The following is a 27,362-nucleotide window of genomic DNA, read 5'->3' on the forward strand; positions in this document are numbered from 1 at the left end:
AAAGTCACGCTGTATTTAAACAACTGTGGCATGGACGCTGTTGATTACCCATTCCCTCTTTTTATATATTTCTAGTTCTACTGATTCCTGCTCTGAGACAGAAAGGGTAGAATTGCTCATGCTGTTGAAAATGGAGCACACCATGATTTTTTTCAGCATTTGTACAGCATTGTTTTCTGAATTGCTTTTCTTTCCCCCCTCTATTCCTCTCTTAATAACTCCTAGCATTCAATTTACTTTTTTGATTGCTACTGAGCACTGAGCTGACATTTTCATAGAACTCTCTATTATAACCCCAAGATCTTGTTTCTGTGTGGTAATAACTAGTCAAGACCATCACTGTTTGCATAAAATAATTTTTCCCATGTACATTACCTTAAATTTATCTACAATGAATTTAATTTTTTATTCTATTATTAGTTACTCACCACCCTACGTTCTTCAATGTTTTTTTCTAGTTGGCCTTCATTTTTACTACCTTGAATAAAATCATATCACCAGCCAACTTTGTCATTTCCCTGTTTCTCTTTTTCTGATGGTGAATACTCAGGTCCTAGCATCTCTTTTTCTGATGGTGAATACTCAGGTCCTAACAAAATTTCCTTTTGGGACTGCACTGAGAAAACTGAACATTTATTCCTGACCTTTGTTTCCCATGTTTAAAATAGTTATTCGGCTACAGGGGAATTTTTCCTTTTATTCAGTAACAGTAAAATTTCTATTAAAAAAAACTGTTGAGGAAGCTTTTTAAATGTTTTAGAACCTTGGATAATTTAATTATCTTCCATAAACTGTGCTACCTCACTATTTATTCCTTGGGTGCTCTGAAAACCAAACTTTTCCAGAATATATTGCAATAGAGTAGCAGGCTCTAAAACAAAGCTCTCACAGGAAGGCTATTGTTTTTTATTGTCACCAGTCTTTCATACTTACTGGTAATTACTATTGATATGTTAGCTTACCTATTTCTGCACAACATTAGTTGAGTAGAACTGATGGCTTTTTGGACACTGGAAATAACCAGAAAGCTAACACAGAGAATAAGCTCAGTAGGAATAGCTATTATTTCACTATTGGTATGCTGTTCTTCAATCTTTTGGTCAAAATAAACATACCTGATTAGATACTGTGATTGCACACTGTTCTGGGTTCAGCTGGGACACAGTTCATTTTCTCCTTAGTGGCTGGTGCAGCGCTGCGTTTTGGATTTGGTGTGAGGACACTGTTGGTGGCACACTGATGGGTTCGGCTGTTGCTGGGTCATGTTTATACTCAGTCAAGGACTTTCCAGGTTCTGGGGCCCTGCCAGCGAGAGGGCTGGAGGGGCACGGGGAATTGGGAGGGGACACGGCCAGGACAGCTGACCCCAGCTGGCCAAAGGGATACTCCATGCCATATGACACCATGCTGAGTACATAAGCTGGGGAAGAAGAAGGAAGGGGGGGACATTCAGCATTATGGTGTTTGTCTTCCCAAGTAACGGTTACGGGTGATGGAGCCCGGCTTTCCTGGGGATGGCTGAACCCCTGCCTGCCCATGGGAAGTGGTGAATGAATTCCTTGTTTTGCTTTGCTTGCGTGCACGGCTTTTGCTTTACCAGTTAAACTGTTTTTCTCCCAACCCACAAGTTTTCTCACATTTACTTTTCCGACCCTCTCCCCCATCCTACTGTGGGGGGAGTGAGCGAGCAGGTGCATGGTGCTTAGTTGCCAGCCGGAGTTAAACTACGATACACACTAACACTAGGAACAAAATTTCAAACTAACCAACAAAGCAAAATGTGGATTTTGCATTCTGTATTGTCAAAAAGTGGTTGCCTAAATTGTGCATGATCTCCTATGGAGATGTACCTTTTTGAAATGCATATATTTGAAACTATAAATAAGCTGATACAAACTCTTCTTCAATTAGCAAATGCATGCATGCATTCTAAAAATATAAATAGTTACTTTTATGTCTTGTCCTAAGTTTGGTGGTGTATTCTCAATTAAAAAGCTGATGATTTCAATAATATTTTAGCATTTCCATGATTTGTCAATTCTTTGTTTCCTGTTGGACATGACATAGGTATTTTCTGTGATATCACATGCTTGGTGTGAAGTCACCAACAGGTTCTGCAAGTTCTTCAACCTCCCTCCCTCTTGGGGTGTTTAACTGGTTGTGTCAAAGGCCAGTGATAAAATGGGGTAGTTGTATAACCTTGGATCAGACTTTTGTGAAAAGAGCTGTGTGAGAAAGAGATGCAGAAAGCTTGTTGGAGGCCTCCACCTCACCCATCCTTGGTAGGTCAACTGGCCTGGGAGCTGCATTTAAGCTCAGGTTCTTACCTTTGTTCCATCCCTGTGTGATGTTTTTGGGTATGTTGTGTTTAGATGTATGTCTTCTTGATCCCAGCCTTGACTTGATGACTTGATTTCCTGGCCAGAGCTGGTACCAGCCTCATCCTTATGGACCTGCTTGGTGACCACTGGTCTGTGGGTGACCATCGCTGTACCTGCCCTGCTCACTTTGCTCAGGTGTGGTGGGTCTGAGTCCCTGTTGGCGACCATGGCTCCTGTTTGCTATACCATCGCCACTGACTCCTGCATCTCCTGGCCCTCCCCTGCCATGCTGTGCCCTGGAACCTGAGTGTTCAAGATTTCTGTCCAGCTGTACGGTCATGGCTATTTCCCTAGGCATGCTGCTCTCTGTACAGAAATGTCAAACAAGTGTGCACGTTCTCAAATTCCACTTGGACAAAAAGGAGGAAACCAGAGCTGTGCTGGAGCTGATCAGTACAACTGACTTTTAATTTGTAGTTATGTGCTGAATTTGTGCTCAACTGGATCTGCTGCTCATACAAGCCTACACTGCAGGATCTGTGCCACCCATGCTTGGTTTTCTGCAGCAGCCTCACTTCCCATTATGTGCTTAGGCTTAAACCCAGAAGTCTCTGCCTTCAGCTACAAATAAGCCAGTTCCAGCCAGTTGTTACCACTGCAGGTCACCCTTGGTCCCTTCAACGAGGTAAAAAGCAGCTGAGGGTGGTGCTTTGTGAGGGCTGTTATGGCTGGTGCATAGTGGTTTCCCCATGCACAAGGAGTAAATTTTCAGGGAGACCTTTTGATACCCTTAGTCTTGAACACTTTGTTGTGTGCAAGGTATCCTTGTTTGTCTCCCATGTTTCATTTGCCAAGCTTTCAGCAGTCTCATGAAATTGTTTTTCTTCTTTTTCTTTTATTTCCCCATGTTGTGCTTTCTGGCAGAATCATCACCATTAGGTTTGTTTTCTTTTTCCTCTTTTTTCCTGCATTCACTCCTTATTATTAATATGAACTATGCTAGCTTTAGTGTTGAAAGTTGCTTCTTTGTCTGAAAATCAGAGAGCAAACTGAAGGAGAGAAGAGTATATTGTGAGAAGTGAAAGACAGTGAAGTTTATGTAGTGGTCAGGAAAGGGAATGAGAAAGGGGAAAAATAATTAAGAAGTTATCTGGGTAATTAGGTAATGAAGTAAGAAGAAGAAAGAGGAAAGAAAGTGAAGGGAAATGATACTGGGCCTTAGAAAAGGGGAGCAGAAGATTCTTCCATGATAAAGATTGAAAGAGAAAGACTAATAAACGTTTTTCCCTAGCCCATTCAAAATTCCAGAAATTTAAAATAGATCAAGTACTATTCTTTTTGCATTTTTTTTAATGAACAGGAGCCTTCTGAGTTATTTGCACGCAAATTTTTTTCACTGAGAAGAAAGGAGTTTAAAAGATAAATTCCACCCCCCACCCCACCCCCCGCTGTCTTTCTCAAGTACTTCCAGTATTCCACCTCTAATGCAGGCATTACACCCTTTTCTGCCAAATTCCAACTCTTCTTAATATCCTCTTCTGCTTTCATTTGTAGTCTTTGTTACAGTGACAAGTCCATATCTTTTTTTCTAAATAGCTTTCTTCCATATGCTTTAATTATCTGAGATCCATAGACATTCTGCAAATTGTATTTGAGCCTCAAGAAAAGGAATTGTAGGTTGTGGGTTTTTTTAAGGTTTAGTCTATTTAATATTGTTATCTATACTGCAAAATACCACAACTGTTTGTCATGAGTTCTTGTGCACAGCATCACCAAGTGGGATTCATCTCACCTCATTTTAAAGGTTTGCAGTGTAGATATCTCTGCCAGACCTAATAGTCCTAAATCCCCACAACAGAGAGAAACACACCTTTTTAGGCACAATTTATCAGACGTATCATTTTGTATCTACTTTAGTCTGAATTCAATCAAACCATAAAAGTGCCCATTTTTGCCACTAGAATATGGCACAACCAGTTTAAATAAATCTGTCAAATAAATGCCATTCTCATGGTCTAAATTAGATAGGAATCATAAAGAATAAGTATCATCATAAACAGGTAGAAAAGTTTTATAAACGTGTACAGCTGCATATATGCATCTGTGGAGGAAAGCTATGTGCTCTGTGAAATCTTTGCAGGTAGGCAGTTTAAAAAGAAAAGATTAAAGGCAGAAAATAACAGTTGTATTTTTGGAAAGTGAATAGGATCTTTTAAGTCATCTCTTTTTTTAGGTGCAGAAGCGCAACCTCCACACTTCTTTTTTAATTTACGTTTATGTGCAAATGTTTACTACATTGGGACTGATGGGTTTATATGGCAGATATTTTTCCTTGTACTGTGTTGAATCAAGCAAAGTCCTTGAGGTGAAGACAGTTGGAAAAATACTTTTCTTTGTTCACTTTTAACTATGTATTTTTCATTATGTGGGTGCAGATTGCTAAAATCGTCTGAGAGGTCTCTGGCAGTCAATCAAAGTTTTACAAATCACAACTAGTCTAAATGTAAATATAATGGAATCTGAAACAATGTTAGCTTTGTGTAATTTTCAGTCTGTTGAAAGAATTCCTGTAGCTGTGTCCTGTTTCAAATAGCTGAGTTAAAGGAAAGACTCAGTAATCATTATCATGTATATGAAAATGCAGTTCAAATGAAAACGGTAGGTTAGCTCCTAATACCCCTATTCAGATTTTATTCATTTAAGCAGTCATATGGATGATAATGGGTGTTTTGACTGATTAGAGATTTCAGGATCAGGTCTATAGACATTATGACTAACATTTTCTGATTAACTAGTCTTGCATATAAGAATAATTGGTCTGCGCTATCACTAACATATATAAAGCTCCCACAGCATGTTCATCATTAGCAACATAGAAAAAAGGAGGAAATTCAAATCCTAAAGGAGCTTAAAAATTTAAATGGGGAGATGGTACAAAACACTGGGATACACCTCACAGAAAGCTACTTTTTCTTTTTATATAAAACGCTAAAGGGAGGGAACAGTTTTAATACTTTTTGTGATGGGATAGTTCTGAGGAAATCAGCTTTGAAGAAGCAAAAGAGAGAGTGTGTCTCACTGAGATGAGAAGACAGGTCCTGACATATCTCATAAATAAGTAGCCTTTTGCATTCATATGTTCATAAAAATTTTTGGCCAGTAAAAGTAATGTAACTAAATGAACTCAATAGAGTAAACCACCAGGCATTTTACTAAAACTGGCCTGTAATAAAGGCTTTATCTGATGATATTTGCAAGTGAAAACTGCAAAATAGGGATTGTTTTCTGAATTCTTATGAAACTTCATTTTATACACCAACAAAGTGTGTGCCTCATACATTTGCATTAAACATGTATATGCACGAATTATATATGCACAAGTACATATATATTCATACATGTTAGCCATACGTATTAGCCTGGTCCCTGTTAATGTACATTGTTTAAAAGTTACTAGGGATGTTGGAGGTATAAAATGATAAATAAATTCCTTTTAAACAACAGTGGAAAAACAGATCTTGTCTATCAGACCCACTCCTGCTTTTTAACTAGGAAAATTCTATCTCAGACTTCTGATGTTCAGGTTTGGGTGATTTATTGTATGCTTCTCTAAGCCCTAACAGGAGGAAGCGGTTAGTCTGATCTTATACAGCCTGCAGTGTGGCTTATTCGAACCTTCCTCATTTCTTTTTGAAGGGTAATTTGAAGATCTACATCAACAAACAGCTAATATAGAAAATAGGCTGAAGAGATAAGCAGAAACTGAATAGCAAAAGCATTGAGTAAGATTTTAATGGAGACTTAAAAGTTTTTAAGAGAATACGTGAATCCTGTCATCTGTATATCTTGGATCATTAAAATGCAGGCTCTCAACATATAGTGTCAGATCAAATAAAGCCCTAATTTTTTCCTTTGAGATCTTCCAGCTACCTATGTTGGTACTTTTCCCCTTGAATACTTGGCCTAGTGACTCCATCTCCAGAACCCATTTTCTCTGCCATTTTACTTTTGTCCTTCTACAAACTTTTTCACAGCTCCTTCTTACAACTGTGTGCTTTCCTTAGAAGGTTGAGCCAAGATTATGGTGGGCCCTAGACCTTAGACATTCTTGAATGCAGGAAACTAAGCCTGAGGTGGAGATGGCAAGGACAGATGCTTACAGAGGAGCTTATGGAGTGGGGGTTTCAATACTTAGGATATTTCTGTGTCTCCTGATACTTCGTCTTGCTCCACACTTTAATCTTGAACTTTCTCTTCTCTCCCTACTCTGCTATTGCCCTCACACTTTTGCTATTTCCAAGTGGGAAGACATTAAGTACCCCCAACACTTGCAAGATTTGCTTGAATGAGAACATTGGTAGAAAAAATGGCAATCAGCACCACAACACCACGCTAATTACATAGTATACGTTATGATTCTAGCTGGCAAGTATTTATTTTAAGCTATTAATCATCCTATAGAATTGCATTCAGTACAAAATATACTAGAGAAAAATCACTGTTGTTTTTCTTGACCTATCATCCATTTCTGAATGACAGGTATGCAGTCCCCCAGCACTGAAGGACATAAAACTTTAAAAATTTGTCCTTAACCACACCTCTGATGACTTAGTTTGAGCAATTCAGTTTACATAAGGATTAAAATCAGAGGTTTTTGAGACATTGTTTCTGTATATTAGAAAGGAGATGTGATGAGTTTAGGCTAATATGTTACTTTATCTCTTCTGTCATGTTATTTGATGGCTAATATAGAATGATAATAAAAATTGAAATAATTTATTTCTGACACTGTTGCATGACCTGAGGCTGTAACTTACCTCATTACTAGAGTTATCTTAGTAGGTTAGCCTATGCATGCCTCTCCTTTGAATTCTGGAGGATCTTGGAACCTTCAGTACCCATTCTTGATCTTTCGCTTTATGTTTTATAGCAGTTTTTATTAGGAAATTTTGTTAAGAAAGTATCAATACTAGATATTGCTTGCAGTTTAAAAACAGAAACAAAAACAAAACAAGAAAAAACTCTGAGCAGCTCAGACTTATTTTCTGCTTGCTCCCACGTGGATAAATCTAAATTTGCTGCTTTATGAGACATTAGTATAATTTGTATTCTTTCAGAGTAAATGTCCTCCTTATAGAATGGAATCTCAGAACTATTGAAACAGCTTCTAGAACTCACAGAAAATAAATCATTTATAGGAAGAATGGAGGAGGGATCTGGTGACTTTTAAAAAAATAATGGAAAACTCTAGTAATTTATAAGCCTAAGAACTTAACTGAAATTCCTGAAAATGCTTGGGGGAGAAATCTAACACTTGCAAATATTTCAAATAATCCACAAGCAAGAGTAACAACTAGCACAATTGTATTAAAAAACCGATCATGTTGTACTGTGGAGAGAAGGAGTAAATATCACATACTTACCTATGTAATTATTTTGACAATTTAGCATGATACTGTCATTAACAAACTAGGTGTTCAGATACAGATAAAAATACAGTAGGGTTGCTGTGAATGTGTCTACTAATCTGTGACTGGGGAGTAGTTATTAGTAGTTCATCATCAAAATGGAGGGATATATTGAACGAGTCTGCCCTACATCTGATATTAATCAATATTCTTATTAATGACTTGGAGGATGGAATAGACACAAAACTTATTAAAGCTGTAGACATCACCAAGCTAGGAGGGACTGCAGATAAACTGGAGGACAGCCTAAAAATTTAAAATGATCATGACAAGTCGGAAATACAGTCTGGAAAAAAACACCATGGTGCTCAGAAGAGGGCAACACAGAGTATTGCACTTGGCTGGCAGTATTCATCAACACAAATACAGAATGGGTTAAAACAAATGAAGCAGACAACATTTTGGAGGTTGTATTTTTTGGTTCATAGACTGAACAGGAACAAATTAATTTATGCTCATAATATTAAGTGAGGTACTATACAGGAACAGATAAACACAAAGATAACTTTCCAGATGTCTTAAAAAAAAAAAAGAAAAAAAGGACCCCATTGTACTCAGCATTAGAAAAACTTCAGCTGGAAAATGATTACAAGCTTAGGGAGCTGCATCTAACACTATTTAAAGAAAAATCTAAGAGAAATATTTTGAGCGCTAGAGTGTATTGTGTGTAAGAAAGGAATGACTATATTGGGGTTGACTAGCCCATAAAATAGAAAACCAATACAAAAGTTTGCTGCAAAGAGAAAGAAAGCAAATTGCTTTCCATACCTTTGGTGGAATGTAGAGGATGTACTTGTTAAATTTCATCCTGAAAATTAAGGCTAAAAATAAGGAGTAGCTTCTCTAAAGATAAAGATACTGAAGTACTAGCACAGATGACCTGAGGAAGGAGGTTGTGAGTTCTCTATAATTGCAGATGGGAGAGGCATTTCTTAGGACTCCAGTAACGAGGAGACGTTCCTGTAGTTTCCGTGAAAGATTCAGTCCTGTAAGTGTTCTCACCAAATGCAAAGGGCAGTTAAGGTAGACCACTATTGCCAGGCAGTCGTGCATTAAATGAGTTTTGCTGTGTTGAAACAAGTCATGAGAGGAATTCACCAATGCATATGGAAATGGTTCATTTGGCTGCTAATTCAACATATGAATAAAATGAAAGAATTTTTTTTTCTGTATTTCCAAGTCAGATTTATCGGAAGCTTGACATATTGGAGATGGCTTCTTAAAAAGTGAGCATATGATCATGTGCTGAAGAATGCTTTTGGACTGATGAGGAACTCGAGTTTGTAAGGTCAACTTTCTGGTGGCACCTTTTTAAGTTTACAGCAAATTAAAGTAAAATACTTGTCCACAAAATGACAGATCCTTGATGCACCATCTTAAAGGATCAGAGACTCAAATTAAATGGCTTCTCAAGAGACATATTGGTGTACCAGCTGGTGGTGAAAATCTAGAAAATAATGTCCAGACCCAGATGAACCACTGATTGTCAAAAGAATCTGTTATGGGTCCCTTGCCCGACAAAAAGTACTTGCAATGTGGACCTGAAAATTGAGATTTCCATGACTTTACCTTCTCTGAAAAGAATAAGTGCAGATACAGCACGTTTGTTTTTCCCTCAGTCTTGCGCCACCCACCAATGTATGTAACTCCATAGAAGACTAATAGTTATAATTTATTTATTTGTGGCATTAATGCTCACATTCAGTATCAGAATCAGCATTTATAAAGGGACCTTCATTTTTTTAATCTTGTAACTTGCTGTGTCTGCACATTCTTGCTGAGTGCCAGTATTATAAAATATTAATGTAAAGCTTTATGAAATCTTATAGACCATGATTGAATGAGGAAAGACAAGGTTTTAAGGTTGGTTCTGCAGCAATTTTAGTGATTACTGGCACGGGGCCATAATTACATTTCTTGTTAATATTGCTATGTCAGAGCTTGTGCAAAAAGCAGATTTCTTTGTTCCTATTTGTTTCAGTTCCCTTCTGGAAAGGGATTGAAGGGGTTGTAATCTCTGGTAAGGTCCATGCTGAAATACACATTGACATTAACAAGTCAGTAAAGATTTTAATACTGGCCATGTATGTATGACTTTTAGCATTTGCATTCTTAATTCAGTCTCCACTACTCGTGGTGATGCTACTCAGGACATACACCTAATGATGTAACTGCGCTTTGTGAGAATGAGATCAGCCTATCTGCATAAAGTTGTGAATGGATCGCTGAAAATCCCTATTGATACTTTCCTGCTAAAATCAGAACATTCCTCTTGTCATGTTGTGCCTCTCCAGCAGCCTTGCTATAGCCGACATTTCCAAAGTTATGAAATTTGGATAAAGCCCCAAATTTCTCATTATTGTATAAATGCATTTCTTGTGTTTCAAATTTGTGCATAGGGATGTGTTTGAGGTACTTTTAATATTCATGAAAAAGGAAAAAAATGGAGAGTGCTAAGAAAAATGAATATAGAGCTAACATAGTCTATTTTTGCACAGAGTAAATATCAGGCTAATGCACAAGATTTATCCTCTATAGTAAATCATCAATATGTCTCATTTTGGGCCTCTTCTATGACTGCTGTTTTTTACTGCAGTATTCAGTCATGCTGATTTATGCCATACTATCCTGTGAATATTTTGCAGAATATTATCAATAATATAATTTTATATTTGGGTCCAGATGGAATGAACTTAGAACACAAAGCAGGCAGAAAGCATGATTCCTGCCTCAAGTGGTTTACTGCTTGAAATTAGCTTGCTATAAAATGTGAGACAGGGACACAAGACATCAGGGTCTGGAGAACGGGATCAGGAAAAGCATCAGCCCAATTAACAAAATATTTTGTTCTGTAAGGGCTCATGTACTCAATAAGATGGTTCTGTTTGTCTGGAAGGGTTTCATTAGAGTCACAGCAGGAATCATTCTGGAGAGTCAGGCAGAATTAGGACAGTGAGTAGTGGCATCACAGATCTACTCAGGATATGTGCTTCTACATGTGAACAGGAGCAGCAGCCTCATTACTCTCATTAGACTGCCCATATAAGAAATCGGAGCAATGGGAGAGGACGGGTGATACTGAAAGAGGTAAAGCAGTCTGGTCTCACTTCCTGCACTTGAGACTGACACCAGAATAAGTGGCTGAAATCGTGTTTATTGTGAGCCTCTGTTAGCGATAGCATTCTTGCTTACTTAGATTACATAGTATTTCCTTTGAAATGTGCTAAAGGTACTGCCTTTTTGTTATATTGATTGACCTGCTGATCCCACATTGAACAACTGCCAAAAGTAAAATTCAATCATTTACAAGTGTGCTCCTCCTCATTTGTAATACCGTAGTTTAGATTTTCGTTGTGGATTATAGCTCACATTGGGTGTAATCCAGATGTGCTCTCAGTCCAGGTGTTAGGAACCTCAGGCAAAAGATGAGTGAACACAGATTCAAATGTCCAAATTTTTTTCATATTTAGTTTGGAATCACATCTCAACATTGTACCATATATTAAATAGTTGACCATAAGCCTTTTTTCTTTAGTCTAAATATTTTAATATCAGAACTGTGTTTTAGACTGTTTTGAGAAGTGTGCTTTCAACCTTTTGAATTGCTCTTATTCATATGAAAAATGTGTATGTGTGTGAATGGATGAATGTGTGTTAATTTTCCACAAAAACTGAACTCAGTTTAAATTCTGTGATGCTTTATGTTCTGCTGTGGTGATTAATATTCCCCAGGGAAGCATAATGAAAACACCTCAGATCAGTTTACTAAAATTAATACTGGCTACATCACTGATGAACTCTTATGCAGTATATGTTTCTGAAAACTTGTAAGAGTGCTATAAAATTTCTTCTCACAGTAGTATATGCCTTCTTTGAAGACATCTATAAACTTTTTAAAGATTATTATTTTGTTATTATATAGTTCTCTGAAGTTGAGTTTTGGAAACTAGTTGCCCATTTATGTTAGGACACCTACGAATAAGTGTAACATGAAATTGATAGGCATTTTCCTTGGCAGAACACAAGGTCTGTTGTTTATCATGTGAAAAACATGTAAAAAAATGCAAGTCAGCTATATTTTAAAATATTACTCTAGAACATATTTACTGTGGTAACATTCTAGGTTTCAAATATACATAAAAAGTATATTGCTGATAAACATAGGAAGACCTAGGAGAATGGCAAGGAAGACAGTGAAAAATTTTTGATCTTAAAGTGACTGCTATTGATTCTGAAGTTCACCACTGCTAATGGGTGAACTCCACAGTCTTACCTCCTGATATTGGGAAAAATCTGTTAAGAACTTTTTTCTGGTCTCAGTTCAACTTCTGATATTAAGCTTGAGCCTCTGATCTTGGAGATGTCTAATCTAGATTAAAGACATGTTATGAATCTTCCATCATTTTCTAAGAAGTAGCAGTAGCCATTCTAAAATGTGGTTTACTCAAAACAGTGATCAGGATTGCATGTGAAATCAAATTCATTAGCATTGCCCCAGGCTTACACAATTCTCTGCCTATCATCTTCTGTTCCATCGTTTCACAGAACAGAATGCGTTTCATTTAATTTTCCTTGAAAATTTACTTGGCCTAATATCTTGGCAGCAGTTTACAAACTTTGCTAAATTATACCGCTGCCAGCAAGAATAAAGCAATGGTTCCCAGTCTTCCACAAATAAAAATTAGATTTGATAAATTAAATATTTGTTTTCTTGCTGTGTTATCAGTCAAATTGATCTTTTAAACTTCATCCAAGGAAATTTTCATGCAATTTGAACTCACTAAACCTTGCAGCTGGACAAACTTAGACTAGAAGTAATATGCAAATTATGGAGAGCTGGGGTAATTAATCTCATACATCACTTGCCAAATATTACAGTTGATGCTTATCAGTTGTAAACTTAGACTCAAGATAGGATGCATTTTGTAGGATTACCATGTACTTCACCTATAGCCATTGATCAAGAAGCAGGAGCTACTGGAAGGTGTTACGAACTACACCAGGCAAGATATGATAAGATACTGTCTTCAGGTCTTAAAATTAGTCAACCTGTTTTTTTTAATTACCACTTGTAGGTCAAATATAAACCTTCTATGACAGTTTGTAACTAATTTTCATTATACATTAAATGTTTCTTTTTGTTGTTTGTTTTCTTTCCTGACAGGTGCAGCTGGTTACAACAGTTTTTATGTTTTTTGCAAAAAAAATTGCCAAGCTGTGAAACCTGGGAAACTGAGGGTCCGCTGCAGTATATGTAAACAAGGAACACTGACGTTGGCAAGGGTAAGCTTGTTTTCATAGAATCATACAATGGCTTGGACTGGAAGGGACCTTAAAGATCATCTAGTTTCAATCCCCCTGACATGGGCAGGGACACCTTCCACAAGACCGTGTTGCTCAAAGCCCCATCCAGCCTGGCCTGGAACACTTCCAGGGATGGGGCATCCACAGCTTCTCTGGGCAGCCTCTTCCAGTGCCTCACCACCCTCACAGTAAAGAATTTCTTACTAATATCTCATCTATATCTACCCTTTTTCAGCTTAAAAACATTACCCCTTGTCCTGTCGCTACAGGCCCTACTAAAAAGTCTGTCCCCATCTTTCTTGTAAGCCCCCTTTAAATATTGGAAGGCTGCTGTAAGGTCTTCAATTCTCCAGGCTGAGAATTGAACCAACTCTCTCAGCCTGTATTCATGGCCCTCCTCAGGACTTGCTCCAACAAGTCCATGTGCTTCTTACGTTAGGGGGTCCAGAGCTGAACACAGTACTGGTACTGCAGGTGGGGTCACAGGAGAGCTGAGTAGAGGGGAAGAATCACTTCCCTCGCCCTGCTGGCCATGCTACTTTTTTTATGCAGCCCAGGATTTGTTTGGCTTTCTGGGCTGCAAGCACACATTATCGGGCCATGTTGAGCTTTTCGTCTACCAGCACCCCCAAGTCCTTCTCGGGGCTGCTCTCCATCCATTCTCCACCCAGCCTCTACTGACACTGTGGGTTGCCCTGATCCAGCTGCAGGACCTTGTACTTGCCGTTGTTGAACTTCATGAGGTTCGCACAGACCCGCCTCTCATGCCTGTCAAGGTCCCTCTGGATGGCATGTATTCTCTCCAGTATGTTGACCACACCACTCAGCTCTGTGTCATTGGCAGACTTGCTGAGGGTGCACTCAATCCCATTGTCCATGTTGCCAACAAAGATGTTGAACAGCACAGGTCCCGGTATGGACCCCAAAGTAACACCCCTTGTCACTGGTCTCCACTGGGACGTTGAGCCACTGACCACAACTCTTTGAGTGTTACCATCCAGCCAATTCCTTATACACCAAGTGGTCCACTCATCAAATCCATGTCTCTCCAGTTTAGAGACAAGTGTGTCATGAGGAACAGTGTGAAATGCTTTGCACATCTCCAGGTAGATGATGTCAGTTGCTCTTCCCTCATCTGTCAAAGCTGTAATGCTGGTAGAAGGCCACCAAATTTGTCACACATGATTTGCCTTTAGTGATGCCATGTTGGCTGTCACCAGTCATATCCTTATTTTCCATGTGCCTTACCATAGTTTACAGAAGGATCAGCTCCATGATCTTGCTGGGCACACAGGTGAGACTGACTGGCCTGTAGCTTCCCAAGTCTTCCTTATTTCCCTTTTTAAAAATGGGGGTTATGTTGCCTATTTTCCAGTCTGTGTGAACTTCACTGGACTGCTATAACTTCTCAAATATGATGGATAGTGGCTTATCCACTTCATCCACCTGTTCCCTCAGGACCTGTGGATGCATCTCATCAGCTCCCATGAATTTATATGCTTTCAGGTTCCTTAGGTGGTCTTGAACATGATTTTCTCCTCTAATGGGAGGTTTTTCATTCTCCCAGTCCCTGCCTTTGCCTTCTGTGGCTTGGACGTTGTGGCTGGAGCACTTGTCAGATGAAGACTGAGGCACAAAAGTCATTGAGTACCTCAGCCTTCTCCATTTCCTGGATAGTCAGGTCTCCCGTTTCCTTCTGGAGAGGGTTCACATTTTCTCTAGTCCTTTTATCACTGACGTGCCTATAGAAGCTTTTTTTTTTTTTTTTTTTTTTTTTTTTTGTCCTTGATGTCCCTGGGCAGATTTAATTCTACCAGGGCTTTAACTTTCCTAACCTGGTCCCTGGCTGCCTGGACAATTTCTCTGTGTTCTTCCCAGGCTACCTGTCCTTGCTTCCACCCTCTGTAGGCTTACTTCTTGTTTGAGTTTGTTCAGGAGCTCCTTGTTCAGCCATTCAGGCTTTCTGTCATTTTTGCCTGATTTCCTCTTTGTTGGGATGCATCGCTCCTGAGTTTGGAGGAGATGGTCCTTGAATATTAACCACCTTTCCTAGGTGCCTTTTCCCTCCAGGTGTCTATCCCATGGTACTCTATGAAGCAGATCCCTGAAGAGGCCAAACTCAGCTATCCTTTTTGTATGTCCATTTGTTTCAAGGTTTTGGAGTATATGGAAATGTTATATCTAGTTTTCTCTATTTCCATACATGTGTCTCTCTACTTATTTTTTTTCTTGCTGTTTGTAACTGAGAAGAGTAATTCGAGGGTTTATGAAAATTTCACTTGCTTTTCTCCATTATTTGCAGCATATACAAGGAACACATTGCAGACTAGAGCTCTAATGCCGTAAAGACATTGTTAGCTTTATATTGTAAGGACTAATGATTAACCTGGTAGTATGCACAATGTAGACAACTACATGGGTGCTAAAGAGTTGAAATTAGAGATGCTTATGCAAACCTTGGAGCGTTTTTTAAGGCCACAAAAGGACCTGAATTCACGTCTTGATTGTGACCATTATGGAATGAGACAAGGAGGGATTAAGTGGCTGTGCAGTTGAGAAAATTAATTCTCCAGCCAAGCTGCCATGTGTAAAGTCAAGGAAAAGTTACAGGGCTCGGACAAAAAATCAGTAGATCTGTCAAGCTTGATTTGCATCCTAAAATGGGGAAGTGTTGTCTGACTTGAATTTGCAGTAATATAGATTTTGGAGGTTTTCTTTTGTCTAAGCGCTGCTGAACTTCACTGTTGTGCTACTGGGCAATGAGAGTCCTTCCTCTGTCATAAATCACAGTGCTTGTCAGCCAGGTTTGTTATACAAGAGGCTTAGGTTTTGTAGGAGACTGAGCCTTACCATGCTATATATTAGGGAAGGGGGGCTTTCATATTTGGCACATGTTTAAGTGTTTAAATTTGCCTTTTGCTGTGGTTTAAAGTGATTAATTTCAGCTTCATATTCTTGATGTAGCAGTGTTTCAATGTCTTTACACATAACAGTGCAGTGAGAGCCTTAAAAAACCCAGCTCGTGTATTCTCATTGGAAAGAATAAACCGTAGCAATGCTTATACACATCTAATTCAAAAAGACAGAACAACACCCCCCCTCAAGCTCTGTGTGCTATTCCTGAATTACCTGACTATCTCTGATTTATTTCAGAGGCTTGAAACTGTTGCATTTTGTGGTGTTCCGAATAAACACATGTAAGGGGATTTGTTTTCTCGCAGAAGTTGCATTTAAATATTGTTGATTAGTATACGCTTGATTCACATACAAATCAATATTAAGAGAAGGTGCCATTATTGTACTTTTCCAATGGTTTAATATTCAGAATGGATAAAAACAAAGACATTGTATTCAGCTTGAATACAAGCAGTCAGTGCTGCTGAAAGACATTGCTGTTATCACCAGATGAGTTTGAACCTTCTGTATTGCATTGAAAGCACACAACATGTGTCCTTTGCTAGACTCAGGGGCTTCCTTCAGCATGGCCACTTTTGGAAATGATGGCTCACACCTGGGCTGTTCAGTTTGGAATTGTTATGTTCCTTGTATTAAGTAGACCTAAATAAATTTCCAAACTTTTCACTTTTTACAGTATCTGCTAAATAGTGTTCTTCATTTTGGAGATGTCAAAATAAAAATAAAAATATCTCTTTATTGTCTCCCAATATTTTCTCATAACTCCATGATAAAAAAACTATTATAAAAATTTCCAGCATGGTGTATTTCTAAATACACTTTTTGTATCTGATTGTCTGGAACGTATGTGGAGCTACATTCTTTTGTCAAATACAGGGTGAATAACACAATAACTATACACAAACTGACAATTTCTATTGAATGAGCAAGTGCAGCTGCTTCTTTTTTTTTTTTATTGGGATATTACAGTAGATATGAAAACAAAGTAGCTGGAAACATATCGTGGAAACATTCACAGTTTTCAAGACTGATTAGAAAAATCCCAGCTTTCAGATGATTTGAGAATGTACTTCAGCATAAAAGTACAAAAGAGAACAGGGAAATATCTTTTAAAGACTATGAAATGATTATTTTTTGTCTGTATTAGTTTTTAAGTAGTGCTTGTCTATGAAAATAATTTGCAATTAAGTTTCTTGTTACTTTCTTCCCAAAACAAAGAGAATCTGTTATTATTCCTTTCCTTTCGAATTTGACTGGAGCATGGTAGTTAAGAACAGTGAGTGTGCTGTTCCAGCAGTTTGGGCTGGCAAGTCCTGAGGACTTTCAAAGTGCCGTATTTGCAATATGGGCACACTCATTGCCTTGAATGTGCTAAGCAACAAACAGTTTGTTTTATAAATACATACCATCTACCTCAGTCCTGTGGTTATGAAGATTAAGCCCAGTTTTGACATGTGCCTGGCCCTTGTGACCCCTTTTCTTCTCACTTTCTAGTCCGTCTTGGAAAGCTTGAAATATGTACTAAGCCCTATTTATTTTTCAGTACTGTGTAGAGACCTCTCCACATTAATGCAGGCAAAACTGCAGTCCTCCCAACAAGTGCATTGTATCTGCTCTGCTTTCTTCAATGCATTGCAGTCTACAGTAGGCAAGTTATGTCAGGCTGAAAACGTTACTGTCAGTTGCTTGACCTTTATGCACATAAAAAAAACAATAATCATGGAAGTTAATATATTACCCCAAACCTTTTCTTTCCCCTCCAATCCCAGTGGACTATGCCAATGATTGCTGATAGACATGTTCTTTACTGGTATTACAATTATTTTCCTTTTGTAGAGCAATTAGTCAAAATAAAGTTGACATAACCAAACTATAAAAAAGGTTGTCTGTACCACTGTGCTACAGATTTGTCAGCAAAGCCATTTTTTTCAAGATCTTTTTCCCAATTCTCTGTAAAGTGTGCCTGACATTTACATGGTAACACAGCAAGTTTCTTGAGAAGCTCTCTTGTACCATAAGCAGCAAAGCATAATGTAAGCCAGCATTTGTTACACTAATTCTTTTATTGAGATGAAAGTGTATACCTGTGTAAAACCCACACAAAGCTTTGGGCAGCCTTAACTTACTCTACATGCTAATCCTTCTCCTGCCTAAGCCACAAATGACCAACCTAATTAAATTGAGCTTTCTTTTTTCACGGTGTGTTGACTGACATTTTAAAATATTACTTATTCATTTAAACAGTCTTATTCTAAAACCTTATTAAACTGTCATCCTATTTGCATAGCATTATTTTAGTATATGATGCTCAGAATAAATTTATGATACTATATTTCTATGAAATTGAAGAGTTCAGTTTTTTATTTTTACCAAAGTCATCCATCTAAATATTAAATTTGTAATTTTTCAGTTGACACTTAAGTTGGTGTTTTATGAACATTTCATGACCTAATGTTTTATGGGAGATATATACCAGGTTGATTTAATTATAAGATAACATCAGTCACTGCAAAACCTCTCCATAGTTTCTGTAATTAATCAAGCACAAAAATATGTCTGGAAAGATTGGAGTGTGGGAGTCTTATGCAGACCACCTGCAAGCCTGCCAGCAACTTTCTTCAAATGGCTTGAAAATTTTAGTCAGTTTCACACTGGTGTATGTTTTTGTTGCTTTTAAGCTTTTAATAATGTTTATTTCAGATACATACAATGTTGCCATTAGTTTCAGTAGCCATGATTCAGATAATTAGGGTATCCCTCTTTCCAGGAAAAAAAACCTCACAACACAACCAAAACCAACCCCCCCAAACAAACATCCCCCCCCCCCCCCCCCCCCAAGTTAAAGCCGTCACATTTACAGTGATGTTTTTGGACCCATAGTAGTGTTAACTCTGTTGTGAAAAGGAAAATGTATATCTGTAAATGGAAGGCCTGAATCTGCAAACGGGTATACACCAAGCTATACTTACTATATCACATTTTTTCAATGTACCTGACTCTGTGACATATGGCTGGTGTAGAGGACAGTAACATTTGATTTAGTATCTTATGTGCTTGTCATAATACAAAATTCAAGCACAGAATCTGGATTCAAGTGTGGTAAATAGACTTTAGGTCTCCATACTCAGCCACAGGTTCTATGGTGAGGCCATTTCTACTGAGGGAACTCATGACTCATTACTGTTCAGTAGTTTTTCACATTGTGTCATTGGTAGTACTGGTTGAGTTTTTGATATGTCCTCTAGTACAAGCACCAAAGGAGTTTTGCATAGCTTCTATAGTTTTCAAGTGTTCCTTGTAGCTCACATCATTACTCAGATCTTTTCAGACATAGGGAGTTATATCTGGATCTGATTTAAATCCCTGCAGCTGAGACTTGGTTTCTGGCATTGACAAAACATCTGGATTTCATTCAGCAGCTGGTGCATACAGTCCTGTTGCTGTCCCTGCCCTCCGCGCTCCAGAGGAGCCTCCTGAGTTCACGGGTTTTGTTAAACTATCTCTGCCGCAAAACTGCTCTTTCCTCATTTGTTCTATTAGGGATATTGCTTTCATCTATTGGTTTTCACCTTAAAACAAGCCAAGAAATGGACATTTGCTGCATTTTGTTTCTCGGGCACCATGAGAAGCTTATTTAGGTAGCTTGTCAGTTAGAGTAGGCTGTGTGGTATGTCATAGTTCTGCAAGGGAAAAGCGCTAGAGCCTTTTGAGTGCCTTTCAGTGACTGACAAATAACAGGTCATAGATAGTTTAAGTGATCTCCCTAATAGATGATAGTTTAGTATTTTGAATTTGATACTTTCATATTTCCTAGGAAGAAAAAGATCTGTAATGCAGTCGTTTTCTTTGAGTTCTTACTTCCTAACTCCATTTCAATCAGATTATTTAAGTAGGGTGTTTTCTTTCTAATGAATATAAACTCAGCAGAGATTTTCAGTAATATAAAATAAAAAGGCAGTTTACTTTTGATCTTTTTTTTTAATACATCATTGTGAAATTCCATTCCACAATGTACGACCTGTCACCACTGCTCATTTCAGATCACATATTTTTTTCCTGGAATTAATTACTTGTATCCTGTCTTGGTGACAAAGAAAGGACAGAGTACCACTCACTGCACTGGAGCAAGGCTGACTGAAAGAGAAAGGGACAAGTAGTACCTCTGCAATTATGTCACCCTTACTGCTGCTGAGTCAGCTTCTCCCCACTGCTGGTTACTACTGCTGGGGTAATAGTGCAAGGAGGTTACAAAAAATCAATTTGTCCTTTGAGTCTAAACTACAAAATAAACACCCAGTGGAGTGCTATGTGATAAAGTGTGATCTCACTCACAAGCTGTGGAGATATTAAAAATGTGATTGAATTCTTGGGGCTGGATGACATAAGTATTTGTCTCTCCAAAATTACATTTTTGCTGTGAAGTTAAAAATTTTTTGATAGATCTTAGCTAACACATGACAAACAGTTTGTGTTAAAATACTTCTATTGAGTACTGTGCGTAAGAAAGTTACCATTGTAATGTGTGCTGTTTGGTCAAACTAACAAATGTGAAGCAACCATTTATTGTTGGGTTCCTGCTAATGAATGTATTAGTACAAAAATAGCTTAATTTCCCTGCATGTGGTGGACAAAAGTAGTACTTACAGGAAATTACATGTATTCAATATATGTGCATCTTTCTACATAAATAATGAAAAACGTCTCAGTTCTGACATCTAAATTGCCACCACTGGGCACTGATGTTAATGCTGTTTTCAGAAGACCAGCGCAGAGAAAAAGAGCTCTCAGAACTCTTTTTCCACAGTTTCCACAGATTCAGGAAATCCTTCTGCATTAGTTATATTAAGTCAGCGTACTTAATCATAAACATAATTTTTTTTCTAATGAACCAGTGTTTTTTGAGAGTGCGGGAATGTCTTAAGATGGAAATACGTTGTTCTGTTGTGTGGCCCAAGCCCAGCTGTGCCAGGATTCCACAGAGAAATCAGGCATGTTCTGATCTTCTCCCTACCTGCTACACAGGGAAATGTACTCTTGTGCATTCGTTTCTCTCATGACCCGATCTGATGTTGACAGGCCTGCTGAACATGAACTGCTAAGAGTGCAGGACTGTATTGGTATAGTAAGTCCCGTCTCCTAGTGGTGTTTGTAGTTCATGCCCAATTCAGTGCTAAAGTAGATATACAAAACCTCTGTCTGTCAGCTACTGGACAGCTTGAGCAGTTTCAAATAAAAATTCTGCTTCAGAAAGAGATATTTTTTCATTCATAACAAAGGGGTCTATCACTGATTGGCCTGACCAAGGAGGCCAATATTTTTTGTATTTTTGACATTAGTTCCACAGGTGCCATTTGTTTCCTCCACTCTTCCTTATTGTTCTCCTGTTGCTTGCAGTGGACTTGGTGTGGAGCATCAGTATTAGATAAATGTAGTGCTGAGCAGACCCAGAATCCAGGATAACTGGTGGAACTTTCCTAAGAACAATTATGTGGGGTCTGCAGGCTTGATTCTGTCATTGCTAAGCCAGTGCCTTCATTGCTTTTAGTAATATGAATATCAGAAGAAAAAAAATATGGAAACCCTACATATCTACTTTTAAAAGTCTGTTTTCTTTGATGATACATTAGATTCTGCCAAATCCAGCTGCACCCTGGGGAGACTGCTCCAACAAATGTTCCTGGGGCCTGTTTAAAAAACTCGGGCACTTATTGTAGGAGTAAGAAAGCTCAACAGTGGGTGACTGCAAAATTATTTTATAACCATTTTATTCTTTCTTCTCCACTGTGAGGGTTGACCCTGGCTGGATGCCAGGTTCCCACCGAAGCTGCTCTATCACTGCCCTCCTCAGCTGGACAAGGGAGAAAAAATACCACAAAAATCTTGTGTTTCAAGATAAGGACAGGGAGACATCACTCACCAGTTACCACCACAGAAAAAACATACTTGTCTTGGGGAAATTAGTTTGCTTTGTTCCCATTCAAAGCAGAGTAGAATAATGAAAAATAAACCCCAAAATTAAAAAACATCTTTCCTCCTGCCCCTCCCTTCTTCCTGAGCTTAACTTCACTCCTGATTTCGTACCTCCTCCCCAGCAGTGCAGGGACACTGGCATGGGGCTGGGGTCAGTCCCTCACACGCTGTCCCTGCCGCTCCTGCCCTGGCCTGGGGGCTGCAGGGCTGCTGCTCTCACACAGGCCCACTCCTCTCCCCAGCGGCAATTGCTGTTGCTCATAATTTTCCGCCCCCTTCTTAAATCCGTTATCCCACAGGCACCGCCACCGTGGCTGATGGGCTCGGCCTGGGCCAGCAGTGGGTCCATCCTGGAGCCGGCTGGCATGGGCTCCATCGGACATGGGGCGGCTTCTGGCGGCTTCTCACAGAAGCCACCGCTGTAGTTCCCCTCCCCACCCAAAACCTTGCCACACAAACCCTATACATACGCTTCTTTCTTTGGCTCTGACTCTCACTTCACACTGAACACCTTAAGCGACAGCCTCACTTTTGCTCCTGCCTTACAGAGCAGCACTACGGTTGCGGCTGGCCTCCAAAGTGCTAAGCTCCATCTGAAGAGAACAGCTGGGAGGATTTGGAAGACTTGATATAGGTTTAATTGGGCTTTTGGCTTCCTCTTTCATTGCTTTTTCCAATATCCCTTTAAGACAAATTTTACTACATTGGACATCAATTGTTTAATTTATATATATACAGTAAGTGAAAAAAAATGCATGCTGGGTTTCTGAAGAAAATTATTCCATCCATTCCAAAAGACAGGAACAGCAATCCTTTGATGCAAAATAAAATTTGCAAAGGAAACAGTTTTGTGTCTTTGTTGAAAAAATAGCATAGGTTTTTCTTTCATTTTAATGGGATAAGAAAATATATTTTAAATCTTAATTCTGTTAGAAGCTGTGAGATATCTATGCATGATTTATAATATTTATTGCAGTATGTGTTTTCAGTGAGATTACACATTATAAAGTGTCTTAAAACCTGAAAAAAAATTATCAGTTTTTGGAAAGAGGGAAAATGACTTCAGTGTTATGTAGCACTTCAAGTCATGCTGTGAAATAAAACTGCCCTTTAATGTGGAGCTTAAAGTGAGTTTCTCTGGCCTGGGTGACAAGAGTCATAAATGAAAAGGAAAATAGTTACCAAAATTTACTTTCAGATAAGACTTTTACGTGAGTTTCTGAATCTAATGTCCAATGAATCCTTTTTGCCAGAGAAGATAGGCATAGTCCTAGGAATATAGATGGTGTTCAGTGTATCTTTTTGTTGCAGTTGCTATGGTATCACAGAAGTACAGACTCAGAGACTGGTTGAATTTTGAAGGGACCTCTGGAGGTCATCTGGTCCAGCCCTCCTGCTCAAGCAGGGCTACTTGCAGCCAGTTGCCCAGGACCGTCTCCTTTTGAATATATCTGAGGATGAAGACTCCACAGCCTCTACGTACAACCTGTGCCAGCACTTAGTCACCCTCACAGTAAAAAGGTTTCTCCTTATGTTCAGACAGCACCTCCTGTGTTTGAGTTTGTACCCATTGCCTCTGGTCCCATCACTGGACACCTCTGAAGAGAGCTTGGCTCTCTCTTCTTTAAAACCTCCCTTCAGATATTTATACATAGTAGAGAGATCACCCCTAAATGTATATTTCAATATATCCCTGAAAGCCTGGGACTGGTAGAAAATACCATGCTCAGAGTAACACTTGTTGTGTCCAGAATATTAGTTGCATTTGAATTGCTTTTTTGTAGCATTTCACATACTCTGAATTCTAATCAATTATCTAATCCTTTGATAAATAGATTCTGTATTTCATAACTTCTACTTCTTCTGAAATCCATAGAAATTTGCAGCACTTACCATTGGGTGGCGTGGGATCATGTATACATGTAGATCAGATTTTGGAATTCATCTATTTCATTATTTTATAGGTTTTGTGCTATTTCTATTCATGTTTTTAATATCTTTTTGATTAGGTCTATACTTTTGGGGGAGAAAAAGGGGGAGGGGGGAGCAGTACCAATAGATGTGATAAGTAAGCCTTATTCTGCTTTTGTTTGGCTTGTTCTTGGGGGCAGAAATGTGACTGTCTCTCTGCCCGCATATACACATACAATTTGACCTCAAAAGGGTGTTATGTTTGCCAGGGAAATGAGAAGTTTGCATATCTTTAGGTTACATCTTTTGGCATATTGGTTATTTGGCAGCTCTACCATCATTTCCTTAACAATATGCAATGATAGCCTTCTCCCCATGCAGCAACTCCTCCTCTCACAAAGAAAGGCCCTCTCTAGAGTTTTTAGCCTTTTATGTTAGAAGGAGATACAAGGAATGTTTGTCAGATTTTTAAACATTAGAGCTATCATCTTTTCTGTTGACATCTTAAGCTGAATGTGTAGATAAATCCTTCTTGGACTGCCCTTCCATATCTATCTATCCATACCCATACCCATACCTATCCCTATCGATCTGTCTATCTATCTATCTATCCTTTGGGTCCTTTTTTCTACTCAATAAGACCATAACGTGCTGTGGATGTGTTACTGGAATGTATTACAGTACAAACAAATCTTGGACTGTGACAGTGTTGTTTGGTTTTGTGGTTTTTTTTTAATATGGCAGCTGCCACTGAGATTCAGATGTCCCAGTCCATAACTCTCCTAATTTGCTTTCTTTTTTAATGTACAGCCAAACTTCTGCCTTCCCAGTATTATCCCTTAGATAGCTGTGGGTACAGAGAGATCATGCTCACACTGCATTATTTTTCATAATGATGAATATTAAACAATTCTAGAGATGAGTGATCGTTACCTAATTTTTAAGGTGCTGGAATATCCAATGCACTCGCTGGATCAGGAGGGAAAAATAACTATTTACTTAAGGTATTGCAGTAGGAGAAGTAGCAAATGCCAACCTATTTTTTTAAAATATGTACCTTCATCTCCATTAAGAAACTGATGTAGTTTCAAAATTATTGCTATTAATTATAGTATTTTATTATTAATTATTGGTAATTAATGTGATTAATGTGATTAATTAAAACAGATTAAAGTAATAATTTACCTCTAAAAGAACTATAAACAGGTGTCTCTTCTAGCTAGCTGTGGCGGAAACTCCTCCAAATCTGTACAATTTTGCCTCGTCTGAGGTTGTGGGGGTGTTTTTTTCGTTTTGGATGGAATTGGTTAACAAAAAGGGTTTAGGGTACTTAAACATGAATGTAAATAAAAAGTCAGGCTTCTGTAACTAAAAAGTAATCTAATTTTAAACTATACTGATCAGACTTGTTTGGATAGGGTTGTGATCTAAAGTTATTAAGATCAAACTTGTTAAAATTCTCCTGAGAGCTTCATTTGTATAAAACATCTGTAACATTATGGAACCACAACCATGGTAGTTACATTGATGCAACTTCCTTGGTATGCAATGTTCTAATGAAGGTTTTCTCTCATTTCTCAGGGGTATTGACTAGTTAATAAACCACTGATAAATTCTTAGTATTCATTTATGGTTTTATGCTGTAAGCAGCTGGACAAAACAAGGCATTCTTGGTTCCCTGTAGTAATTGCTATATGTTTAAAGCTTGCTGCCTGTGTGGAAAGAAGGCCATTTGAGTTCACTGGCATATACTGAACACAGAAGGGGTTTATGTTTGTTTTGATTTTTGTTTTTTTTTTTCATAGATAGCAAGTGTCTCTGTGTTAAGTACTTCACTATATTAGGAGTGGGTTATTTTTTTCATGTTTTTAACTATACAAATATATATTTTACATTGAACCCTGTAGAATTTCTCTGGAGAACCTATGCTTTGGCAAAAGCTATGAACATGGGGTTTTATTATTGTGTAAGACAATGGTTTAACTGTTAAAAGCAGAAATAAAATTGTGGAGGCTCTGTAATAAGCATGAAACATACTTTAGAACTGACTTGCAGAGAAATATTCTAGCAGTCTGATGGTGAAAAAACCTCAATTTAACTGAAATAGCCTGCTTTTTTCAAGACAATGCACATAGACTTTTCAGGCAAGGGAAAATACTTTGTCTGGGAAGAAGGAAATTTTTAACTTTTTTGTAAGCAAAACAATATGCTTCCTAGACCAGGTACAGCTACCTCACAACACTATAAATTGAAACAGTTGTGAATGACAACAGTCTGTCCTGGTATAAGCAATTTTTTTTTAACTACATGTACAACAGCAGCCATCATAGTATTGCTGTATTGTTTGAATGATGTTGAAATGGCATGGTTAAAATGGCATGAATTTTGGACATAGACACACAGAATGAGATTTTTCAAGCAAGAAGAGGTTGAATATATTGGACTTGATAACATATCTGATAGCGTTAGATTTTTAAAAAGAAAATTTTCCATGGAGAGATTTTCATTAAAATATAATTTCAGGCTACATCTCCTGAGACAATCAGAAAACAAACAGTAGTGAGAGACTGCAGTCTCTCTTTTAACATCAAAACCTATTCAGCCAAAATCACTGAGTACCTGAATGTAAGTCTTACCTTCTATCTATATACTGGCATTTAAACTTACTGTTTCGGGATGAAGATGAAGACACTAGCTGCAACTATAAAGACATTTCCTCGCCCATCTTGAAATTACTGGCACTGATGGTAAGTTTAAGGATTTTAGACCTTTACAATGACAGGCTTGCTCAAGCTTTAACCACTACCCTCTGTTCAGATCGTGCCTTGCTATTTTCACCGATACTTACAAGTATGTTTTCCTGAACTGTGGCTCCTAAACTGTGACATCTGTACCACTAACCTGATCCAAGCATGAACTGTTCTTGTTGCTGCATCTACTCATTGTGGTAATTGAGCAAACTAAGTTTGGGAGCCCTTGCCAAGGGCAGTCTGTCTTTCTGGCTAAGATAGGTGTGCACACTGTCATAAAAAATGAGCGAAAAGAGCATCGGTGTTATTTTTACTTGGATTTTATCTGCCTGTGCTCATCAGGCATTTATGATCTGATGGTGGAAGCATTTTGCAGCTCTTTCAAATTTGTCTGTACATTCCCAAGTTCTAGATTTTATTGCTTTGTTTATTTTGAATTCAGGCTGTATTCATGAGAATCAGTATGTTCTGCCTGTCCATATTTCTATAAGCACCACTCCTGCTGCCATAAAAGTCAGCTCAGCTTGGTAAAAGTTACCTGTTCCAGAGTGAGGGACTGCATTTTAGCCAGTGCCTCAGGTTCCTTTAAAAAGCACCAGGAGCTGTTTTTGCTGGCTTTCTTACGTCTAGCTCTGCACATAGCCTACCAGCTGAAAACACTGCTGTCTCATCCCTACCCAGGTGTGTTACCAAGAGTAATGTCCATAGCTTTGAAAAATATA

The 27,362-nt window shown here is 38.3% G+C and overlaps 1 protein-coding gene across 2 annotated transcripts in view; it reads left to right on the forward strand.

The window, feature by feature from the left end:
• Nucleotides 1–27,362, forward strand: part of PRKN (parkin RBR E3 ubiquitin protein ligase) — a 766,653-nt gene that overhangs the window by 272,740 nt on the left and 466,551 nt on the right. For both annotated transcript variants that reach the window (XM_080390567.1, XM_080390566.1), the window contains exon 4: nucleotides 12,954–13,072. In XM_080390567.1, coding sequence (XP_080246693.1) covers nucleotides 12,954–13,072 — 119 coding nt within the window. The remainder of the gene's footprint in view (nucleotides 1–12,953; nucleotides 13,073–27,362) is intronic.

Source organism: Falco punctatus (assembly GCF_963210335.1).
Source record: "Falco punctatus genome assembly, chromosome: 5".
Taxonomy (NCBI): domain Eukaryota; kingdom Metazoa; phylum Chordata; class Aves; order Falconiformes; family Falconidae; genus Falco; species Falco punctatus.